The following is a 20,093-nucleotide window of genomic DNA, read 5'->3' as shown; positions in this document are numbered from 1 at the left end:
ATTGTATAGTTACAGTAAAAAGACTCCCCTTTTTACAATTTCCAACCACCACTCTTCATCTTAACCGAACCCTCTGTGTAACCTCCCCCTATATAGCCCCCCCTACTTAAGCCGAAAAAACCTAAGCGCAATTGCTGCTGAACCACTCAAGAGAAAACCTGTAGATTCTGTTTCCAAGCTCTGCTCAAGTAAAAACATTTGTTCAAAAATGTGGGGTACCGATTTTTTACCTTTACACTTATCTCCTTACGTAAAAATTGGATTTTAGCGATACCCATTTGACCAAACACCCGTCGCCGGTGATCCCATCTAGTTGTCACTTTGCACTGGTCGCCCTATTGGTCGTCTCCTCCCAGTAGTGTCCTCTCCCGATTACCAGATCTCAGTCCTCCAAACCACATTGCTCTCGTCAGGTCATCTCTTCCTGTGAAGTCTCACAGTGGTTCTCCAAGGTTGCACGTCTATCTGAAAACCCTTTCAATGCACCGAGTTCGAGCACCTGCTAAATACTCGCTGTTTCGATCGAAACGATCGGTTTTAATGTAAAACAGTATAAGTATACTATCAATTAATACAAAGGTCTGATCCGCCTAAACTGGAAATCAAAGTCACTGTCCAATTTCAGTTTTTCGAGCTTTTTTCTACCTATTTCTAATTCTCTTTTGTTCTGCTTTTTGTCTTTTACCGTTTTTCTTCCTCTAGCGGCCCCCAATATTCGGTTAGCTAAACCTTCATTGGAAAGCGGACTGAGAAATTTTTACAAGTTTACTTTTAAAGCTATCACGGTACGAACAGAAGGTGGACACATTCCAGTTGAGCCGTACCACCAGTACAATAGAATGGGCATGTAGCCTATAACCATTGGCTCAGGGGTCAGGGACACTATCTTTTGTGCTCTTTTACCTCATTAAGTCGGAGCCAACTCGGTTCGCTTAAGACATGAGACAACAAAATCGTGTTACATCTTAAAGGCCACTACCAAAATATCCCCCCACTCTAGATATAAGAACGTCCCATTGCTAGGTCTCTAAATAGCTAAATCACGCGAACGCCGTTCCAAACGGTAGGTTTTTTCAATTCAAACAGATCCTTCCCAATTTGTTCTTCATCAAACAAGACCGTTATTAGTCAAATTCGGCACATCATCGATCGAACTCCGTGGAATAAAATTTGTTTGCATTGTACTAAATTGGACGTCATTCTGGTCGAATGACACATTTGTCAGATTTTCGATCTTTCAGTTTTCGATTTTTCCATCATCGTTAATCAGTTTCTTTACTTTTTTTGTTTGATCCCGACAATTCCCTTTTTCTTCTGCTTTTTTTCTTTTAAAAAAAAAAATAACACTTTAATTGCACATCGAAATTAATTTCAATACACAAGTGTATGTCAAATGTTTTCTGTTTTTTTTCCTATCAGTTCATAAAAATATTATCACATCATTAGATACACATAGTTACAATAACAATAAACAAAACAAACTCGATTACAATTATCGATGATTACTTTTCACCTGAGAGCTTCAAGATGGTTGGTAAATAAATGTTATTATATAAACTTGAAGCTTTTCCATGAAACTTTACCATGAGTTGCCACAGAGGGGTCTTCTTTAAATAATAATAAATAATAATTTTTGAATTTTATCTTTGCTTTTCTGTATGTTACTATGTCTTTTAAGTTGACTTTATCATCTGTTAGTTTGTTCCAGATTATGACGGACTTTTTAAAGAAGGAATTTTCTATGTATTGCCCATTGTATCTGTCGCCGAAATATAATTTTTTGTTTCTTGTATTAATGTCTATTTGGTGGTTATCATACTCAATGTTATAATAGGCTGGCAATAATTGATGTTGTATTTTCCAAAAGTGACATAATATTTTATAGTCCAGAAACATTGTTACTGGTAATATATTGTGTTTTAGCTTCAAGTCTGAAGATGAGTTGTATTTTGCACGATCGCAGCAAGTTTTTACTGCCCAGCTTAATTGTTTTTCCAGAGATATCATTAGGTTAGCGGATATTCCACTTAAGAGAGTTGCTGGGTAATGCAAATGACTAATTACCAGTGCATGCATTATCAAGAGTCTTGTTTTCACTGGCAATGGCTTTTTGATTGATTGAAGTGTTTTTATTCCGCATGCCATTTTCCTGAGAATATTTTTGATTTCATCTTGGAATGTGAGAAACTGATCTAAAACTACTCCTAGGTATTTAACATTGGTTTTTTCCTCAATTATTTTATCATCTAGAGTTATAGTATACTTTTATCTTTTTTTCTTGAATGTTTTTTGCTGAAAACGATGAGTTCTGTTTTTTTTGCATTCAATTGAAGTGAGTGTTTTAAAAAATAATTTGATAATAGACTGCAATTGGCTTCGAGTGCTTTAATAGCTTTTTGTGGATCGTCATTTTCGCAGAATAGTAATGTATCATCCGCATATTGAACTATTTTACATGTTTTGTCAATTTGTTTGTTGAGATCGTTAATGTAGAGATTGAATATTAGAGGGCCAAGGACAGTGCCCTGTGGGACACCCTGCTCAAGTGTAATCCAATCGGATTCGGTGTTGTTAACAATTGTTTTCTGACTTCGGTTGGTGATAAAGGAATTGATCATTTCTATAGCTTCTTCGGAAAAATTTAACCCTCTTAGTTTTTGTTTAAGATAAGTATGATCAATAGAATCAAATGCTTTAGAGAGATCCAGTAAGGAACATGCTACAGTTTTGTTGTTGTCTATTGCTTTTCTGAATGCTTCAGTGCAATAAAGAATAGCGTCGATTGTTGAATATGATGTTCTGAACCCAAATTGGGTATTACTTAGTAATTTTTGGGATATCAGATATTCGTTGATTTGTTTATATAACAATTTTTCAAAAACTTTTGAAAGAGCCCCAGTTATAGAGATAGGCTTATAATTTTCTGGCAGTTCTGGATCTTCTTTTTTGTATATTGGTGTGACAATTGCTTTTTTGAGCTTGCAAGGATATGTCTTGTTTTTCAAAAACTCATTGTACAGAAATGTCAGATGTGTGTATATTTCATTGCAGCCATCCTTCAGCGCCCAGGCTGGAATTTTGGATGGACCTGGTGCCTTTTGACAATTTAAATTATGTATTTCTTTTTTACATTCAGCTGATGTGATGAATCGGAATGAAAATTTATTATTATTTCGAATTTTGCATGTAGAAGTCGGTGGATTTTGCCTGATTTTTGAATTAGTCTCATAAAAGCATCCAAGAGTTGAGAACTTGTAATTTAGCAGGTTCGCCATCTGTAAATTATTGGTTATGAAATTGTCGAAGGAATTTTTAAGTAATGGAATGAGGTTGGAAGATTTTTTTGAGTTTCTTGTATCGTTTATTATACTCCATTTTTCGCGTTCGCTTTTTTTCGAATTAAACAGTTGGGAAATAAATTTATCATCTTCGTAGTTTACCTTTGGTTTGTCGTTGCGAATGAAAATAGTCTTCTGTGGGGCACATTCCTTAATGGTGTCAGCAATGTTAGATGTGAAGATGTCGAGCATTATTTCGGGATTATTATTGCTATAGAAACTTCTCCAATTTATAGCTGATAGTTTTTGTTTGAATTTGTAATTGGAGTAATTGGATTTGTCATATATTTTACGTTTGATTGGTCTTACATTGTTGTTCAGCTTAAGTTCTGTAATGAATGCTGTTGCTTGGTGGTCGTTCTTAATTGGTGGTGTGAATACTATTGAATTATTTGTTAGATCTTTTATGCCTAGGTCGGTGATAATATAGTCAATTAGTGCTTTTGAGTGAGTAGGTGTTAATTTGTTAGTGACGTCCAGATTATATGGTATTAGGATTGTATCTAAAGACTGTTTGTCGTCTTCGTTGAGATAGTTGAGATTGTAATCTCCTAGTAAAATTAGGTTTGAATTGAATGATTGTGCATGGTCAATTGATTTGGCTAGATCTTCTAAGAAGTCTGTTTTGTTGTTTCTATTAGGATTGTAGGCCAGGTTTAATAGAGTGGTTCTATCATTTTTGTTGAGTCCGGCTTTAAATTCTATCCAGATGCTATCATACTTTTTGTGCATGTTGTTTAAGTCATGTCTTACTTTTGGGTTTAACTTTTTAGGAACCAGTAACATGACCCCTCCACCCTTCAATTTTTTACTCGATTCATAAGTTCTATCACATCGGAACAACTTATGTTTGTCATTGTCTATGGCCCATAGTTTATCGTCATTTGTATCATTGAACCATGTCTCGGAAAATCCGAAAATTGTATTATCATTAAAAGTTTTGATAAGTTGTTTGAGATCTGAACGCTTTCTAGCTAAGCTTCTACAATTCAGATGTAGTACTTTTAAGTTGTTGTTGTAGTTTTCCAGTTTTTTCTTTATTTGACTGAATTGCATGAATGGTCCTGGATTTGGGTGGATATCCCCTGATGTTAGGAGAGTTTTATGAAGGGACCTTTCTTGTTTTTTTTAAGTCTTGCTTGTGTTTTTTATATAATAACTGTAATAGTAATAGCTTATATTATTAAGTGTAGTGCAATAGTATTTGTTCGAGTATATTGTGGCAACCCATGGAAAAAGATACTTTCCTTTTCTTTTATTCAGTACCGCATAAGCTACGAATTGATCGCTTTCGCAGAAGCTGATGACAGATATGCTAGTTAAGGCAAAAAGTAACAGCATATCGCTTTGTAGAACAATTATAATTAAAATTACAAATAACAGTCGTTTATATTATAACAAATTAGTTCTTCGTGGCTCCGAGGTTTTTTTTAGTTGTTAAATTTTCAAGTTTAATAAGTAATAAATAGCAGTAGGAGCTAATTTGTCAGTCGATGCGGAATTTTTTATCCACAGACTATTCAAAAAAATGTTTTTATGATGAAGGACTAGTAAAATAGTTTCGGTCACCATGATATTTTCTGACCTTCGAATTTTATCAAGTCAAATTAATGTTGACTGTAAGGCATGGCCTTTTACAGTCATTTCTCTATTAATTCATTACATAATGAAAGGGATTATACGAATGGGATGACTTCTGACACTGACGGTCGTTGCGCTGATTATAACAAATTAGTTATTATAAAGTAATTAAGTAGAAATTTATGCTCTGAAATATATATTTTTTAGATATTATTTTTGAAAATGAGTGAAATGTTTTCGTATGGCCCGAGCTCACAGAGTCTCACTTTCTTTGACACTGAAGACGATGAAATAGTTGGCGCAGACACACAAGCAGATGACTACGAATTCAATGACTTCACAATTCCCTCTCAAACGCAAAGCCAATTTGAGCCCCAGGTAATTCGTCATAGTGTATGGTTTCTCGTTTTGAGCAATTTTGAAAATCAAAGAATTCGTAATAAATTAAAGTTGATTCACTTAGGCGCACGATGAAATAGAAATAACAATGTCGACCACATCTGATGCCTCCATGAAAGCAGCTGAGCGAGGAATGACAGATCTGACCTTCGAGGAAGAAGAAGATGAGTCGTTTTACTCCAAAGACCTGCCAAAACATGCATGTCGCTACTGTGGAATTCACGAACCTAACACTGTTCTAATGTGCAACATTTGCAAGAAATGGTTCTGCAATGGTCGTGGGAATACGTCCAGCAGGTATAAATTGTTCTGGTTTTTCATCTTTTGCAGAAAGTTATTTCGAATGACTTTTAATCTGAAAAGCGTAAGATTTTAAACGCTTTAACAGTTTCTGTTAATAGGATTTCCGTGATGTATTTTTGCTTTCCAATGTGATTGTAAACTTCAAAAAAGGCGTTTTTACGCCTTTGAACACTGAATCCGTGCAATTATTTTCTATAATAAGTGATACGAAACATCGTATTGTCTCTGTTGTATTGATAAGCGTATTGCTTCAGTCATATTGTAAACCATCTGGTTCGCGCCAAACACAAAGAGGTTTCGCTTCACAAGGACACGCCTTTGGGCGAGAATCTTCTCGAGTGCTACAATTGTTCGTGCAGGAATGTGTTCGTGTTGGGATACATTCCAGCCAAAGCAGATGCTGTTGTTGTTTTGCTCTGTCGGTAAGGATAAGTGTAGATTTTGACTTCCGTTAAAGTATTGTGCTCTCATTTAGTCTCTTTATTTCTGTTGTATAGAAACAGGGGTACTATTAAAATGAATGGGATTTGGTTTTTAAATTATTTTTTGACACGCTTTGGAAAATGTTTTCAACAATTCTCAAAAAAAATAGTTTTTCTCAAAAACATTTTTCGATGTCCAAAAAAGTGGTACCAATGGAAAGACTGTCTACTTCCCTGTGTACCTGTTTGTACGCTTTGTCTCTTTTTACCGTTTCTCTTTTTCTGCAGCCTTCGAAAAAGTTTTTTTTGGGGGGGGGTTTGACCCATATTAAAATTTTTTCATTTTCTCAAAAGAACTACCCTCCAAAATCTGCGATTTTGAGTTCAATGACTACAAAAAGTTGTGGGAAGCTTCCCTGCATAGGCGACAACGGCTAAAAAGTTTTACAAAAAGAGTTATGATCCTTGGAAAAGTCATATTTTTGATTTTTTGACATTTTTTGAAACTTTTCTCGAAAACTAGCCTCCCAAATCTGGGTTTCAGGTTCAATGGAGAAGATTGGTTTTGGGACACTATCCTACAGTAGTGATTGTGCCCAATTTTTTTTCCACATAAGTAAATGGCCCTCGGAAAAAAAATATTTGTTTTAGACCGTTGTTATAATCTTTGTGACTTCGAAAACTACTCTCCCAAATCTGAAATTATAGGTTCAATCAAAAGAACGGGTTCTGGGAAGCTGCCCTGCATAAGCGACTACGCTGATTTTTTAAACCAAGTCATGGCCTTCAAAAAAGCCAATTTTTCTCCTCTAGTTTTAAAATTGATTTGAAATTAGACGCGTTCTTTGTGTCACTGCAACATATTTAGCCCTACTAAATTAGTCTGGTATGCAGGAAGTACATTTTCATATGTTGTTAAATAGATATCCTTGTGCTGCTGCTCCAAGCACAGCCAAGGAGATGCAGTTTGACCACTCCAAGTGGAAGCCACTGATAGAGGACAGGAGCTTTCTCTCGTGGCTGGTCAAAGTGCCCTCGGAGACTGACCAGCTGAGGGCGCGTAAGATCAACGCTTCGCAGATCAACAAGTTAGAGGAGATGTGGAAAGACAACCCCGAAGCTAATTTGGAAGATCTGGAGAAGCCAGGCGTCGACGAGGCACTCCAAAATGTCCTGCTACGGTATACAATTCTCAATTGTATTAGGTTCAACTGAAAATATCGATTTTAAAAAAAAAAAAATTTGCGCAATTGGAAATGCTACATTTCTGGCGAATTGTATTTTTATCTAGTTATATTAGAATTCAAGCGAACTGTGAAGTTTTGTGAGAATAGGGTGTGCATGTTAGGTATGAAGATGCATATCAATATCAGAACATCTTCGGACCCCTGGTGAAATTGGAGTCGGACTATGACAAGCGACTGAAGGAGTCCCAGACGCAGGACAACATAGTGGTCAGATGGGATGTAGGACTCAACAAGCGGAGACTTGCATTCTTTGTACTGCCTGCCTCCGACTCAGGTAGAAATTGAACAAAAATGTTTCATTTAACAAGTTTTAATCATAACACATGTTCTTCAAACCATCAGTAAGAAAAATTAATTTCTCCGGGAGTTCGAATGATTCCTTATGGTCACTGTGCTCATTGTCATTTTCCAAAGATGTGATGCTTGCGCGAAAGTGAGTGGAAGTGTAAAGATTAATTTTTAATATTAGTTTCGGGAAAACTCGGATGTCGATAAAAAAAACCATTGTTACTGTTTAGCGTTCTTTGAGATGCGCCTGATGCAGGGAGACGAGTTGCGCATGGCGTATAAGGGGGAGCTGCATAAGCACTGGAAGGGGGAGGGACACGTGATAAAAGTTCCGAACAGTAATGGAGAGGAGATAGGGGTGGAATTGAGGAGAGCACACGGGGAGATGCCACCGCTACATGTCACACACAACTACTCAGTGGAGTTTGTGTGGAAGTCCACCTCCTTCGACAGGTCATTCAAATGGAGACTAACCTTTATACTGGAGAAATTTTTTACCTCCTTCCCCTCAATTCTTATTGTAATTAATTCAAACGGTTCCCTTTTTACCAGCGCGCAGCGTAGTGTGTATTAGTACGAACTGTCTTTATAGAGCTGCTTTTTGGGTTCGTGGTAGTGTTTGCAAAGCCTCACATCTCTGTTGGGAATATTTTGCCATCTTCATTTAGTCGACTAACCTTAGATTTGGCTCTTTTCCACTTTCCCCCTTCCATCTGAAATTTAGTTTTGAAAAACGATTTGCGATAAAATTTTGCATGGTGAACGAACTAATTATTTTTTATAATAGCGAACTTAAGTGAGCGTTAGTGTTATACTATAACTATTCTTTTTATCTAACCGAATTCCCATATATTGGTGCCACTTTTGGGCATCTTTACGGCTTTTTGATAGCACGTGCTTTGACATTCGAATAGCAATAATTTAACACAGTTGATGATTTTAAATTAATCAAATGAACAAAAAAAAGCTATTTGTTTTTATACAACATAACAATAATTAACTCAATTTATCTCGCAATTTTTTGAAGTGAATGGTTTATACATAATGTGGCTTTATGCTTTCCAATTTATTACGTGCAAAATTGGTGTCGATGCCTTCAGTGTGTTATATTCCAAACTATTAATTGCAAAATTGTGTGTATTTGTGCCACTTTTGCTGCATGGCATTGGGAATTTGTTAGCATATGTAGTTGCTTTATTTTTGACCGGTTGTTAAGCGTTGGTGGCCGATAGGGCAGGGCGTGAGACTCAAACTCTCGAAGCCTCTGTTTCGAAGCCCATACGTAGCAAAATTTTACTAATTCGAGTGACAGGTTTTTTAATACAGGTACTTATGCTCTGTGTGACAGGTTTTTTCTTCATTGCTTACATCGCAACGTCACTTAATATAACTAAGAAATTTTAAAATTTGGGGGTGGGTAGTGGAAAAGAGCCTTAATTTTCTTCAGTCGAAATTTTTGCCAGGGTATGCTAAATTAAAGGGGGATGCCGGGCGAAAAATAATTAGAAAAATGTTTGTTGGCATACAAAAGTATAGCAAAAAATGGTCATTCTAGGGTTTCTCGGGTTTCGACGAAGCTCCTTCGACACTACAAAGTGTTTATTAAAAGTGTTCACTTATTTGGAAATTTCACAGTAGCATTGGAAATTGCATAGCATCTATTCTCCGCTTTATTTGTGGCCTTTGTTTGGTGTCTAGTAAGTTTCCGTGGCTGAGTAGTAAGTGTGTGAGACTGTTAATGATTAGGTCGCAGGTTCGAATCTCAGAGGTAGCAGATTTTTTTTTACTAATTCGAGGCTTATTTCTAATTTTTTTATTGCATTTTATAGAGCTGCTTTTAATCGTCTTCGCGCAAGTGTTAACGAAGCTTCGCCTCTGTGTAAGAACTGAAATGGGTCACCTAAAAAGTCAGCTGAATTTTTTTGGAAGCTCACCTTCCCATATGTCAAAAACTTTCCTGCATAGACTCCTGTTCGTCTGTTTTAGAAAAGGCAGAAACTGTTGTGTTGTTTTGTAGAATGCAGGCGGCGATGAAGACATTCGCTGTGGATATGACATGTGTGTCCGAGTACATATTCCACAGACTACTGGGCCACGACAACAGCTCCACCGGTCCAGATGGGGACAAGGTGTTCAAACTGAATGTGCCCAAGAGGTTCTCAGCACCAGGACTACCCGAACTGAACCACAGCCAGGTCAACGCCGTCAAACAGGTGTTGCAGAGGCCACTCAGTCTGATACAGGTAGCTAGTTGTTGAACCTAACGCACAGTTTTCTTTCAGTCTCAAGAAGTTCGTAAAAAGTAGTAGATTATTGGGGTCGATGGTATCTGATCTATCTTTTCATTTCAAGTTGAATAGTTTTTCTTCCAGGCTCCCAGGCCACATCCCACTGCCACATCATAAGAATTGAATTATTGGTATGTTTCTAGGGACCCCCAGGAACTGGCAAAACTGTGACATCGGCTACCGTGGTGTTCCACTTGGCGAAATTAGGCCAGGTGCTGGTTTGTGCACCCAGCAACATCGCAGTCGACCAGCTCTGTTACAAGATACACCTCACTGGACTCAAGGTAACATAGTGTTTTTTTTTGTATCCTTGAATTCATTCAGACTTTTCCTACTGTCTGCTGCTTATGTTGTGTCGGTCCGCGAGGTTCGCCCAAATGAAGCTGTTTCCTATTGCAGATAACTTATAATTATACAGGCGAGCTTGCGATCATTGTGTTGTGTAACGAGTTTTTTTCCAATCCAACTTGTATAAAATAATGCTCTTTTTGGCGGCAGTTTAGTGCTGTTTTTGGTGTTCTCTCTCCGCTCTGGGTACATGGGAATTATTTTTCAAAACTCTTTACGCTTGCGATTTGCAAGCGTTATCAAATCGGAATATAGACTTTTTTCGGTTTTACAACAGTTTAACAGAGTCAGTTGAATCACTTATGATGCTGCTTTGCAGCTGAGATGCTCAATTTCATGAAACTTCAGGTACTGAAAAGTTCAGGTACAGTAGGTAATAGTTACTAGTGTATGTTATAACAAGAAGTCAAACCATTGTGGGTATAATTATAGTTTCGATACTAATTTTCTGCTTATGATTTTTCGGCTTCATGGTTGTCGACTTAAGCTCTGTCGGTTTAATTTCCAAATTATGTTGTCTACTTTGCATAAGCTTTTTGTATAACTATCCTATGTGGGCGTTACATGCAATTTTTTCCGATATGATTCTTTGACAAAAATTTTTTGGCTCAGTTTCAAGTATTCGGCCGTCGGCTTTATTTTTTTGGCTTATTTACCGACTTTTTCCTTTAAGTGACCGGCAGTCCTTTTATATCGATAAGACTATTTCACCATTTAACTCAAAAATATATATATTTTTGCTTTTTATTATTATGTTTTTTTTTTCGTTTTTCCACTGACGGCGTCAATTCTCAGCTTGTTTGAAGTTCTGTTGGCTAATTTTTGAGCGTAATGTTGCTTTCATCTTATAATTGTTTGATCAGAAGTAGTGCGAAGCTCAGCTTCGCTTCTGTCTTTTAAAGCTACCTCTAGGCGTTCTGTCGCTTTTGTATGCGAAGTGCTGCTTTCATTCTGCGTAGAAAGTTATAGCGTCCTATGAAATTAGACGAAAAGCAAATAATACATGAACGAAAATATTGAATTTAGACGTCGATGCAAAACTCTAAATATAGGAAATTAGATGTAATTGTATTGTTAACGTGCGTGAAATTTGTTTACTGACTACAATTAAGTTTGGCTGACTACAATTAACTTGCGTTCGAGCTTTCTTAAATGCGGCTCTGATTTTCGCATATCGCAATTGTATAATTTATGCATTTCAAATGTTTCATAATATATCGATTAATGTTGTAAAAATTATTTATAATAAATACTTGGATATGCAATGGGATTATAAATTCTTTTTGTATTGGTGAAATTTTGCTTCAAGTGATAAATTTTGTTAGCCCTTTGCTATTCGTTCAAAATGCTAGATTTGCAAAAAAGAATTTATCGTCCAAATTCCATTTTATTGGAGACGTCTAATTTGCTCGTCGCCTAATTTCCTAGCCCCTAAAATTGTATTGGTAGCCAGTTGTTGATATTCATAGTTGGGCCTAGGCAGTTAGACGAAAAGCAATCTAGACTTGACCAAAATAAACTGAAATTAGACATTGATACAAAACTACAAGTTTGGGAAATTAGATGTAATTGTATTGTTAACGTGTGTGAAATTTGTTTACTGGCTACAATTAATTTTCGCTGACTACAATTAACTTTCATTTGAGCTTTTTGCGAATCAGTTTTTCACATGTCTCAATTGTGTAATTTATGCATTTTAAAAATGTTTCATGATCGGATTAATTTTTCATAAATATTTATAGCAAATATTTTGATATGCAAAGGAATTATATTATACCCTTTTTGTAAATGTGAAAATTTGTTTCAAGTAATAAGTTTTGTTAGACCTTTGCTTTTCGTACAAAATTCTAGTTTTGTAGAAAAAATACGTCTAAATTCTGTTTTATTGGATCCATCTAATTTGCTTGTCGACTAATTTCCTCGCCACCATTTATAGTACATTATTACCGACTGTTCAGCGCTGTTGGTGAAGTTAAACATGACCGATATTTTGATGATATCGAATAAAACTATTTCTTTTAAGTTTTGCTTCGGTTTTGCTCATACGTTTTGCATCAGATAAAACTCCTTTTTTTAATGGAATGGATTATAATATTTTTTTGATGATATTATTTTTTTCTACAAAACTCCACTATCGAACAGCATAAGTGTAAAGATCACGAAAAATGTAATTGAATTCTAATTAAAGACAGCCACATTGGGTCGTTGCGACAAATTTGAACCTTAAAATTGCATAGGATACTATGGCTTACTTAAAAGAGAACATCCTTTCAGTCCATTCCCTAACGCAATCGGTATTCAACGCCACTTCACATGTCTCAATCACAGAGCGAATGAGTTTGATACTTGCTAATTGGTTCTGAATGACGTGTCTTGATTGGCAATTTGAAATGTGGCAGAATTGTGTTTGTCTGTATCTAGGTGGTGCGACTGTGTGCGAAGAGTAGGGAGGCGATTGACTCGCCAGTGGCCCACTTGGCACTGCACAACCAGCTGAAGAAGCTGCCGAACAGCACTGAGTTGCGCAAACTCATCCAGCTCAAGGACGAGACAGGCGAGTTGTCTGAGCAGGACGAGCGACAGTATCGCTTCCTCAAGAGAGCAGCCGAGAGCGAATTACTCAAGGCAAGTCCATATTCATACACTTTCAACGCCTCATTTTCCTTAGCTCCATCTACTGCTCTTATTTGGTCTCTATTTCGAATACTTGTTTTTGTAATAGGTTCACGCTCAAATTTGATTTTCCGTGGTGAAGAATCTTATGTTGTGATTTCTTTTTGAGAAAAGTCATGCACACATGCTCAATTTTTTTTTTGAGCTTTGACTTCCGAGTTCTTTCAAAGTGCAGTTCATTTCTTTGTTTAAGGAAAGCAAACTCCACTATCGAACAGCATAAGTGTAAAGATCACGATAAGTGTCACGAGGTGTGGATTCTGTTGTTTTTTGCTATAGAATGCGGATGTGATTTGTTGCACCAGTGTATGTGCGGGAGACCCCAGATTGGCGAGATTCAAGTTCAGGTCCATCCTCATAGACGAGTCCACTCAGGCGACGGAGCCAGAGTGTCTGGTGCCAGTGGTGTTGGGAGTGAAGCAGTTGATCCTAGTGGGAGACCACTGCCAGTTGGGCCCAGTGGTCATGTGCAAGAAGGCAGCCAGCTGTGGCCTCAGCCACTCCATGTTCGAGCGACTGGTGGTGTTGGGTATTCGACCCATCCGACTACAAGTGCAGTACAGGATGCACCCTTCACTCAGTCTCTTCCCCTCCAACGTGTTCTACGAGGGGTCCCTACAGAACGGAGTCAGCGCAGGTCAACACTCAATAGCCTCTCCTTTGATCGAGATTAGCACCAAAACGTTGTCATGACTTGGTCGGAAACTTTCTTGCTAAATGTGCCTGAAATATCACTATCTTAAGTTTTCTAAACTCTGATTTTGATAAAGGTTACTTCAAATTCATGATTTGCGTGTTACGATATTCATTTGATAAAGGCAATTACACTGTTGGTAAGTGAATATGCGCAATTTAGGGGAGAGAAAGAACCCTCAAGTGGATTCGATTTGGCCCAATGCTGAGCTGCCGATGTTCTTCTACAGCTCCACTGGCCAAGAGGAAATTGCATCATCCGGCACATCATACCTCAACAGGTAACTAATTATCCTCTATTGCATCGCTCTTACATTAGATGTTTGTTAGCTTCTTCGATACTTTTATTGCAGTGCATTATTTCATTAGTGACTTCCGGGTGATTGTTTTTCGAATTTAAGTGTAGCGTATTTTTTGTAAGTTATCTAATTGAATTGAGTGGTTTTATAAATAATTTTTGCTGGTTTTAGGACGGAGGCGGGCTACGTGGAGAAGATAGTGACTCGCTTCATGAAAAATGGAGTGGGTCCCGACCAGATAGGAGTGATCACGCCCTACGAGGGTCAGAGGGCTTTCATTGTGGGTCATATGAGTCACAACGGGGCAGCCAATGCCAAACTGTACAACGAGGTCGAAGTGGCCAGTGTAGATGCATTCCAGGGCAGAGAGAAAGACTACATTATACTGTCGTGTGTGAGATCCAACGAGCATCAGGGTATCGGATTCCTCAACGACCCCAGAAGATTGAATGTTGCTTTGACCAGAGCTAAGTTCGGACTGATCGTTGTGGGCAATCCTAAAGTGCTCTCGAAGGTGAATTTAAAAATACATCCAGGCTGAATAGCAATTTTATTATGTGAACAAAAATAGTCTTGTCGAATTGGAATTAGTCTCGCCTGTATGCATGATTTTGTTGCAGCAACCCCTGTGGAACCAGCTGCTGCATCACTTCAAAGAGAACAAAGTTTTGGTTGAGGGTGCTCTCACAAACCTCAAGCTGAGCATGATGACTTTCGCCAAGCCTAAGAAGTTGACGAACATGAACAACCCAGGAGCCAGCTTCATGTCATTTGCCATGTTCGATGCAAGGGAGTTCTCGAGCAATCCCGCGACGTCTTCATTCGACCGCAGTCAACAGCCGCCCAATAACATGCCACCGAATATGCCCTTCAACGGGACCCAACCTCCTATTTTTGCTCCACCCACTCATGACCAGATGGGAATAATGAACCCGGCTATGCAACTGGCACCTATCCAGGGCATGCCTGTGCCGATTAATATGTTCATGCCGCCCCCTCCGCCTGCTGCCTTTTTCCAACAGATGAGTCAGCAGAACTCACAGCAGCAGCAAATGGGCAACCGCATGCCTCAGATGACCAATGGAGTGAGACCGAAACAACCGCCCAGATACAACCGGTTAGTAATCATTGCAGAATTAGACTGCCTTAGAACGCTCTAAAGGTTGAGCTGAATATAATATCTCTCTTATTGCAGAAACATGGCCGGTCGCAACCCCAGCCAAATGGGCTCCTCGCAGCTGAGCCAGGGTCTGTCGCAGCCAGGACTCTCACAGATGTCCATGGGACTACAGAGTCAGGTAAAGAGCTCTTCATTTTGGATAGTGATTTAGTTTGAAGAGACCGAACCGATTGTAGGGGAAGTAACCTTTTGAGTATTAAAAAAAAGTCATCTCTTTGACTGCCTGCTAAAAACGTAAAGATAATCACAATAATACAATTCGGTGTTTTGGGGTTTGACTATTTTAAAGTTCGGCTATTTGCACTTGCCGCACCACACAAGCATCAATTTTATGTTGTAAGATAACCTGATTGTTGACAAGGTTGAGCATGAAGACTAAATAAGCCTTATTGTTTGATCCAAATAACAAATAAGTCTAATTGCTATAGTCGAATTAGTCAGCATGTCAATTGGACAAAGTGAACAAAAAAATTAGCAGACCGGGAAAAGAAAAAGCCTCAACTTCTATTTATTTTCTTTTGCAATTTAAGGTGATCTGTTTTTTTTTTAATCCGAACTCTGGTTTACTTTAGATCATTGGCTTTTTTTCAAATGTCGTTAACTGATTATCATTGCAGGATATGACGCAGTTCTCTCAAGGCTTCCATCAATCAGTGTCGTTCAACGGACAGAACCCGATGGGACAGGGCGGTGGAGGATTGTCACAAGCAGAGATGCTCTCCCAGGTAAAAATTAAGATTATGTGTGTAAAATGATTCGAAAGTTTGTCTACTGGCGAGTAAAGCAATGGCTCGGGGACACATCGGTCTCTTTTTTTTTCAGGAGAGTTTCTACATTGACGACATGCAGTCGCAAGGAGATGTGCTGCTGCTGTCACAGGACTCTAACGTGCACAGTGGACAGGACAGGTCCTACCTCTCATTCAACTCACAATTCTAAACTAGGGCCAGCAGCAGCCACCCTCAAGGCGCACTGCAGACCACACCTCTCACACGCTGGCTGAAAGGCTAGAGAAGGTCACGGTACCCTCCCCACTAAGTGAAACGAGAAAGTGAGTTGGGTTCAATCAGGTGCCAAGAGAGGTGCAGTGTGTCATTTTGTGCTGTGGCTGACATGAAAAAGTGTCTCTTGAAGATCCGAGACCGCTCGGACGAGAATATAACAAAAACTACAATGACAGATGAATTTAACGTGACTATTTTCATTGAATAAACTCATTTGTTTGATCCTATTTGAAAGTGAACAGTAGCTTATACTAGATTTCACTGTTTGCTATTGTAAATATGTAAGCTGCAAGCAACCACTGGAGGTTTGGTATCCTTCTAAACAGTCATCCCAATCAAAACTATTTCCCAAATATCATTATGCTCAAATAAATTGCGGTATATTTTGAATAACGAACTGAATGGTGATTAGGTTAACAACGAGAACGAGGTGATATGTTTAAGCAGCTTGTAACCCTACGTCATATAAAGTCAACTGGCGAGCGAGAGGCGAAGGCTATTGTAGTTAGAAAGTTTCTGTAGTATACTCTGAAGCTTCTAAGAGCAGTGGGAAAGTTGAGGCGTGTCTGTTCATTCATCTGACAGCTTCTTGTCGGCGGATTAATGGTAGAAAGGCGAAAATTCAGTAAATCAAAACCCACGGAAACGTAAAATAAGGATAGCTGGTTGCTGTGCAAGTAGCACAGAATGTTCCGACCATAGTTATACACAAGCAAAGCTGTGTGATTGTTTGAGCACTTTTTTCCAACCTAAGTTGCAAATAATGAACACTCAAAATGTGTTCATTTTGATCAATAACCAGCTATTAAGTACAGCCAATGCTAAGGATATTAAGACAGACTCTTATATTACAAATAGCACTTAAGCTTCAAGGTATCATGGATCTGCACAGCCTTATTTCAATACGGAGAGAAAGCTTTAATACAAAATAATTTTGAAATTGATTTTCTTTATTACGTCTTAGGTTGCCAAATTCCATAATTTAAGTTCCACTGTTCGGCGAATGAAGCTAAGTGACCTTGAATTTTTGCTCCAAATTAGTCTATCTGCGAATGAATCAAACTGAAATTCTCCACGTGAACAGGTTTTTGCAGAGCTTTGTTATTGCAGCTCGAATCAAGCGTGAAAAGCCCATTGAATGATAATAAAAACTGATGTCTCAACATATTTTTAATGTAAGATTTTCATTCATTTAATGTAAGACTCAGTTTTCATGTTCAATCAGAATAGTTACGAAATAATTATTTCTGAGTTTTACTTGCTGTTCACCTTTTTGTCTTTTAGATTAGATAGCAAGCGTTTTAGCTCCTTGTCTTCGTTTTTTCCTTGCTCAGATTCAAGCCCTCTTAGTCGAAAATAAAATTCTCTCAGAATTGAAAAAAAATGGAAAAACGACGGAAAAACCAGGACAATAAAGTTTCACTGGTTGTAAAGGGGGTTTTCAGATTAAAAGTTTTCAATGCGTTTTTTTTATACTCAAATATAAACTGCGCGAAAACTTGAAGTTAGTATTTTTCAAACTTTGCGGTCAAATTTTGAAAAACTACCTTTTGAAAAAAAAATTAGATGAAAAAGTATTTTATGCGAGTTTGCAAAAATTTAAATTATAAAAAATTGTTGTTTGGCAAAAAAAAAACAGTTTGAAGCCTGATATTTTTTGCTGCCACTCATAGCTGTGTTTCGATAAAGTAATTTGTCAAAGTTTCGATTAAGAAATTTTGACATTTTAATTAGGAAATTTTGTCGGCTTTTTTTAAAATTCAGGCAAACAGTATTGTTGTCCTGGGCTGAATTTTTCGTTAACTATGATCTCTTTTTGAGTTATTATTAGGGTTTAAAAACTGACAGTTTTGCCAGTTTGGTATAATTGTCGCGCGTTATCTTTCACGCTGTTTAAGCGTTGGCGGCCAATTAAATCGGTCCAAATGAAGTTGAAGCGAACAGTTTATTTTTATTATTGCGTTACCAGACTTAAAATATGTCACTTTGTACGTAGCGTGAGGGGGGGGGGGGGGGTCAAAACATGAAGAAAAAATATGAAGTTCTCTTACAAATTTCAAATGACGCCCGATGAAATAAAACAATTTTTTTACTTTAAACGGCAATCAGCACTCAGGGTTTTACCTTGATACAAGCAGTCTAGTTCATATTGTAAGCAACATTTTTTGCTTTGGTGAGGCTTATAAATTATAGTGAGGACGTACTTCGATTTGTCTAATCGGGCGTCAAGTAAATGTTTTTGGCGTTTCGAATTTTGCCCAGAAACTTAATTAATAATATTAATGCAATTCTTCTTTAGTGGGTTAACTTTAGGGAAATTGGGGATTGAGATAGCATTCCATGCTAAAACAGGGAAAATAACAAAAACTGTTCCGACCATTGAAAATAAAGAGGAGTTTAAGATTCGAATCTGTATTAATTTTTTTCCACGCAAAATGAAGTACCACAAATAATCATCGAAATGTGCCGAATCATATAATATATGAAAAACCGTTCAGTCGTGATTCGATTTACACAGAAAAATTTGAAAACATTTTTCTCAATGTTGAGAAAAACACGTTGCTTTTGAAATTGTTGATTTTGGGTTAACTTCGAGCAAATGAAGTAAGCGAGCAGACCTAATTGTTTTTCAATCAAAAAAATACTACAAATAGTCATCGTTATGGTTGGAATGATTTATGATATCAAAGCTTTTTCAGTGTTGATGCAAACGACAGTAAAAAAAATCGAAAAGATCCCAATATCGAAAAAAACTGGTTTGAGTTATTTTGAATTTTAGTCGAGTTCCGAAAGAACAAAGCAAATAAATGGATTGCTGTGCATCGCCATTTTAGATATCTTTGATTTTTTAATTTGTTATTCTTTCGAATCATTTTTTGACAAAAAGTGTTGCCTGATATGGCTGTTTTTCTGTGACTGTCGAATACGCTAAACTTCAGGTTTTCATCAGATCTTTTCATCAAACCGCGCTGAAAAAAATAAGCATTTTTATGTGCTTTTTTAATAACAAATTAGTTGGAGTATTCTGTGCCAATTGCACAGCAACCGGATATCCTTTTTATAGTTTAATTTTTGCCGATCTGACTGTTTTTTTTATAAGCATCCCAGATATCAGAGCTGTTTATAACCAGACTGCTCGCAGGGCAAACCGACTGCCACATAATCAGAATCGATCAGTTTTTGTTGAAAAAAGTCGAAAAATTAGATAATATAAAACATCAAGTGAGCGTCGTATGAAGTTGCTACAGCGGATAAGTTTGCCTCAATTTAATGAATATCAATGTTGTTGTGCGGGCCGCGGGGTAGTTTACCAAAAAAAAATTGCGTTACGCTTTGAGTTTCACAGTACACATAAAATAGCCCAGCGCAGTCAAATGGGCAATTTTCAAACCCTCAAGTTTTCTACAAAAAATATGATTTAAAAATTTTTCTCATATTTGAATTATGAAAGTCAATATCGTCGATGGGGTTTTTAAAAAGTTTATTGAAAACTGATATTTTGAATGCCAAAACCGACTGAAGAAATACACTATTCCAATCCTAAAGTTTTTTTTTCAGGGTCTAGGACCAAATAGTAGTCTAGAATCAATTTTTAAGGATCTAGAATCAAATAATCCGAGAAAAAATCCCAGGGCAGATTTCATCGAATACAGTATCTTAGAATAACACTTCAATCTTTTATCCTGTAAAAATAAATAAAACATTCTTCTGGATTATAATTTTCTTGAGTTGAGTGCCACTGAAATATGCATCGCCATTTTACTTTTCCAAAAAGTTTTAACTAGCTACGTGGCACAGTCAGCAAGACAAATTAATGAGAAAATCTGTTGATCCATTGAGCGTGCAATTGTATCCTAAATATGATGATTTGTGGGATCGATTAAATCAATTTCTTTTAGAAAAACAAGACACAAAAATTCCGCACTCCCACTGTAGGTATGATGAGAACAGAAGTCCTCGAATACTAAAAAACCGATGCGTCAAAAACTCAGATCTCAAGGACCAAAAAATGTTGATTTTGAGGGTTTTA

General features: G+C 37.3%; 1 protein-coding gene across 1 annotated transcript; it reads left to right on the top strand.

Moving 5' to 3' along the window:
- The first annotated feature begins 5,122 nt into the window (after positions 1-5,122).
- Positions 5,123-16,506, top strand: LOC134845492 (regulator of nonsense transcripts 1-like). The gene is made up of 16 exons (XM_063862392.1): positions 5,123-5,297; positions 5,383-5,615; positions 5,876-6,043; positions 6,967-7,224; positions 7,392-7,564; positions 7,809-8,031; positions 9,596-9,821; positions 10,010-10,150; positions 12,636-12,839; positions 13,167-13,524; positions 13,744-13,861; positions 14,051-14,393; positions 14,500-14,996; positions 15,075-15,177; positions 15,677-15,784; positions 15,882-16,506. Exons 1-16 carry the CDS (start codon positions 5,142-5,144, stop codon positions 15,996-15,998), a joined length of 3,426 nt encoding a protein of 1,141 aa, XP_063718462.1. The 5' UTR covers positions 5,123-5,141; the 3' UTR covers positions 15,999-16,506.
- The last annotated feature ends 3,587 nt before the right edge of the window (positions 16,507-20,093 follow it).

This window comes from Symsagittifera roscoffensis, chromosome 1, assembly GCF_963678635.1.
Source record: "Symsagittifera roscoffensis chromosome 1, txSymRosc1.1, whole genome shotgun sequence".
Taxonomy (NCBI): Eukaryota; Metazoa; Xenacoelomorpha; order Acoela; family Convolutidae; genus Symsagittifera; species Symsagittifera roscoffensis.
The sequence above is the reverse complement of the archived record's forward strand: the minus strand, read 5'-3'. Positions and strand labels throughout refer to the sequence as shown.

Coding starts and splice junctions, on each gene's coding strand:
- LOC134845492 (XM_063862392.1), top strand. CDS start 5,142: ATGAGTGAAATGTTTTCGTATGGCCCGAGCTCACAGAGTCTCACTTTC. Junction 5,298..5,382: donor AAAGCCAATTTGAGCCCCAG/GTAATTCGTCAT, acceptor TGATTCACTTAG/GCGCACGATGAAATAGAAAT. Junction 5,616..5,875: donor CGTGGGAATACGTCCAGCAG/GTATAAATTGTT, acceptor GTATTGCTTCAG/TCATATTGTAAACCATCTGG.